The sequence below is a fragment of the Austrofundulus limnaeus genome, unplaced genomic scaffold, assembly GCF_001266775.1.
Source record: "Austrofundulus limnaeus strain Quisiro unplaced genomic scaffold, Austrofundulus_limnaeus-1.0 Scaffold716, whole genome shotgun sequence".
In the NCBI taxonomy this organism is placed as follows: Eukaryota; Metazoa; Chordata; class Actinopteri; order Cyprinodontiformes; family Rivulidae; genus Austrofundulus; species Austrofundulus limnaeus.
Genome location: NW_013953118.1, coordinates 167,487 through 171,307, shown reverse-complemented (window position 1 = coordinate 171,307; position 3,821 = coordinate 167,487). Strand labels below are relative to the sequence as shown.

The 3,821-nt window shown below is 45.7% G+C and overlaps 2 protein-coding genes across 3 annotated transcripts in view; one reads left to right on the top strand and one right to left on the bottom strand.

The window, feature by feature from the left end:
* The window catches only part of LOC106532078 (BTB/POZ domain-containing protein 1), an 8,632-nt gene extending 5,064 nt beyond the window's left edge, over window positions 1-3,568 (bottom strand). Inside the window, exons 1-5 of one of the 2 annotated variants that reach the window (XM_014028069.1) lie at window positions 2,860-3,568; window positions 1,879-2,035; window positions 1,699-1,804; window positions 427-624; window positions 102-294 (exon numbers count right to left, since the gene is read on the bottom strand). In XM_014028069.1, coding sequence (XP_013883523.1) covers window positions 102-294; window positions 427-624; window positions 1,699-1,804; window positions 1,879-2,035; window positions 2,860-3,284 — 1,079 coding nt within the window. In that variant the 5' untranslated portion in view covers window positions 3,285-3,568. The remainder of the gene's footprint in view (window positions 1-101; window positions 295-426; window positions 625-1,698; window positions 1,805-1,878; window positions 2,036-2,859) is intronic. The other variant, XM_014028070.1, reaches the window with a different exon arrangement.
* LOC106532079 (transmembrane 6 superfamily member 1) overlaps window positions 1,989-3,821 on the top strand; it is a gene marked incomplete at its 3' end in the record, with an annotated part of 7,764 nt that continues 5,931 nt past the window's right edge. The window contains 1 exon segment of the mRNA XM_014028071.1: window positions 1,989-2,037.

Sequence of the window (3,821 nt, the reverse complement as noted above, 5' to 3'; positions counted from 1 at the left end):
CATGTGGATGGAGGACCTCAGTGACGAGAGGAGACTGTGTAGCGCTGAGCTAATACATATACACGGTGATAGCATCGGGGCTAACGCCACCCGGACCTCACCTGATCCTGTCGCTGGTTCCGCTGTACCCCCATCGACTCTCAACCTGCTGGAACCTATTAATGCTGCACTCCTCCCCCCTGAGGCAGCAGCGAGGCCTGTCGATGTAGTCGACCCGTGGTTTGGGGTTTACTGTAAAGTGTAAAAACAGATTTACCACCTCCCGATCGAACAAAATCCCAGACTGGGCGGGCCCTGTTGCACAAGAAAGAATGTCACACTGGTTTCTGCGCTCGCACTTGTATGGACACACCAGGAACGAGAAATTAAATCAGTTAAATAAAAAACGTCATGAACACCAGACGCCTGCTCCGGCGGGGCACTTACCTGCTGCGAACTCCTCCACGGTCATGAGGGGGAAGCGGATGAGGGGGAGGGCTTTCCCCAGCAGCTTCTGCTTGTTGTCGGCTGTGGGGGGCAGCTGCTGTCTGTAGCACTCTGCCTCGGCCCAGCGCACCACAGCCTCAAACAGACGGTTCTCCCTGATGCTGAGAGTGTCCCTCTGCAGGACCACACACAGAGTGTCTGAGGAGAGACACACAGTTAAACACACACACAGAGTGTCTGAGGAGAGACACACAATTAAACACACAGTTAAACACACAAACAGAGTGTCTGAGGAGAGACACACAATTAAACACACAGTTAAACACACACACAGAGTGTCTGAGGAGAGACACACAATTAAACACACAGTTAAACACACAATTAAACACACAGTTAAACACACAGAGTGTCTGAGGAGAGACACACAATTAAACACACACAGTTAAACACACACACAGAGTGTCTGAGGAGAGACACACAATTAAACACACACAGTTAGACACACACACAGAGTGTCTGAGGAGAGACACACAATTAAACACACAGTTAAACAAAACAAACCAACCAACAAACACACAAACAAACAAACCAACAAATAAACCAACACACAAACCAACCAGCAAATACAAAAACAAACCAACCAACAAACACACAAACAAAGCGACCAACAAACAAACCAAGCAACAAACACACAAACCAATCAACAAACACACAAACAAACCAATCAACAAACACACAAACAAACCAATCAACACACACACAAACCAACCAACCAACCAACCAACCAACCAACACACAAACAAACAAACCAACCAACACACAAACAAACAAACCAACCAACACACAAAAAAACCCAATCAACAAACACACAAACAAACCAACCAACAAACACACAAACAAACCAATCGACACACACAAACCAACCAACCAACCAACCAACCAACCAACCAACCAACCAACCAACACACACACACACACACACAAACACAAACCAAACAAACAACCAACCAACCAACACACAAACAAACAAACCAATCAACACACACACAAACCAACCAATCAACACACACACAAACCAACCAAACAACCAACCAACACACAAACAAACAAACCAATCAAACACACACACAAACCAACCAACACACAAACAAACAAACCAATCAACAAACAAACCAACCAACCAACAACACACACACAAATCAACACGCAAACAGGAAGTGCCAGCTGTTTGCAGAGTTGAACAGCAGGTAAACAGGAAGTGGCGGCTCGTACCCAGGTCGATGTCAGTGAAGCCCTCGGCGTTGATGGCGTCTGCGGTGCTTTTATCGATGGTGTCCAAACACAGGCTGGCGAGCTGAGGCTCGTCGAACAACCGGGCCTGGACAGAAAAACGTGAACTCATCATCTTCACCTCCAGCTGGGTGTCGTCCAGCTGACGGAGCCGACAACTACCTGAGTGAGAAGCATGAAGGCGTTGTCCGCTCGCAGGTGTTTGGTCAGGAAGTCCACACAGCGACCCTCCAGAGCAGGAACGGCGTATTTTTTTGCCGTGTACAGAGTGGTCATCACCGTCTCTGGTCCGATGTGGACCTCGTCAGAGTACAGGAACCTAAAGGGACRACACAACTCTGTTACCAGGGCTGTGTAAGAAGACTGCAGGCCTGTTGTGACGAGCAACAAATTAATGAATCACATGATGCATTTAAATTTTCATTAATTTCTTCATGTCTCTTTTCTACTCCTGAGCGTCAGGAGGCGTGGACTGGTCAGCTATATGGATACTGTGAATATATAATACATTTTAAATGTTAGTTTTTATTATATTTGTGTAAGTGTGTAGCACTATGTGGCCCTCTGATAGTGTCAACAAAAACACTTTGCTTCCATCATTGTTATCCATTCCTGATTAAAGCAATAGTAAATGGAAAATAAACTGAATTATGATTTTTTTGATAATACCAGCTCTAATAGAACATTTATTATTCTGTTCGCACTGCATTGTGGGCAGGGGTCAAAGGTTAATAAACAAACCAGCATTGATACGACGTTTGATCAGTTTATTGGTTCAGTTCAGCAGATCTGTAGCTTAAAGATGTTTATTTAAAAACTCATTTATGAACTTAAATAAATGTTTAACACAAAGCAGTTCAGAAGGAAAGCATTAAGTTTGTATACCGGCGTAAATTAACCGGTTAATGTGTTCGTTGTTGACCTGTGACCTGGATGCTTCGCGCATGCGCATCTATATTTAYTGTTAAGTCTTATTAAATTAAATCTAAAATCTACTGATGGGAAACTTCTCAAGTCTTGTCCTTTAATCCAAATAAAAACAGATGCATCTAATGACCCATAAGTTGAGATTTTAGCTAAAAATGTGACCCGGTTCTCCGGCCACAGCCCGGTGAAATGCTACCTGTAACAGAACCGTSCTACCTGAGCAGGGCCAGGAAGGCTGCCGGCTCCACATCCGGAAGCTCTATTTCCGCAGAGGTGGTGGCCATTCCTCCGTTGAACATGGCGTCGAAGACGGCGCTGCCCGCGGCCAGCACGAACTTGTGAGCCGGTATCCTCTGGGCCTGCCGGCCTTTCCCCACCACGAAGCGGACGTCGCTGAGCAGCTCGTTGTTGAACAGGAAGGCGAAGCGCTCCTTCAGGGAGCTCTTCGTCGCCTGCCAGTTGTACACGGGCTCCCGGTGGAGGCCGAGGTCCGGCGGGGAGGCGGACGGTGCGGGAGGCGCGGAGGCGGGCTGCATGTTGTTGGACACCGCCGCGGCGCCGCCACAGTCCGCCGCGTCCTGCTGCTGCTGCTGCTGGCTGCTCTGGTTTGAAGCCAGTCCGCCGCCTCCGCCGCTCGCCATTACGGTAAAATAAAAATAAATAAACAAACAAACGGTTTCTTTACAACAAAAACAGCCCGCTACGACTCATCACCGTGTATCCATTGTGTGAATGCGTCATGATTCATTTACGTGTTGTCCATCGTTAGCTTAATGCTAATGGAAGGCACTTCCGCCAAAACACTTCTTCTTCGTGGGTGTTTTGTTCCGACGTTCATTGATCTGCATCAGCGCCACCTGCTGGTTGTACTCGCTCACTACAGCCTTTTTTTTGTTCAAATGTATGGAAGCCCATTTCCGCCACCCTGATAAAAAAATAAAACTTGTATCTCATAATTATGACTTAGCTGTCTCATTATTATGAGATACTACTTCATAATTATGAGATAGTATCTCATAATAATATGACTTAGCTATGACTTAGCTATAATCATGCTTAATTATGACTTAGCTATAATTATGCTTAATTATGACTTAGCTATAATTATGAGATAGCTAAGTCATAATTATGAGATACAAGTTTTATTTATTTTTTTTATCAGGGTGGCGGAAATGGGC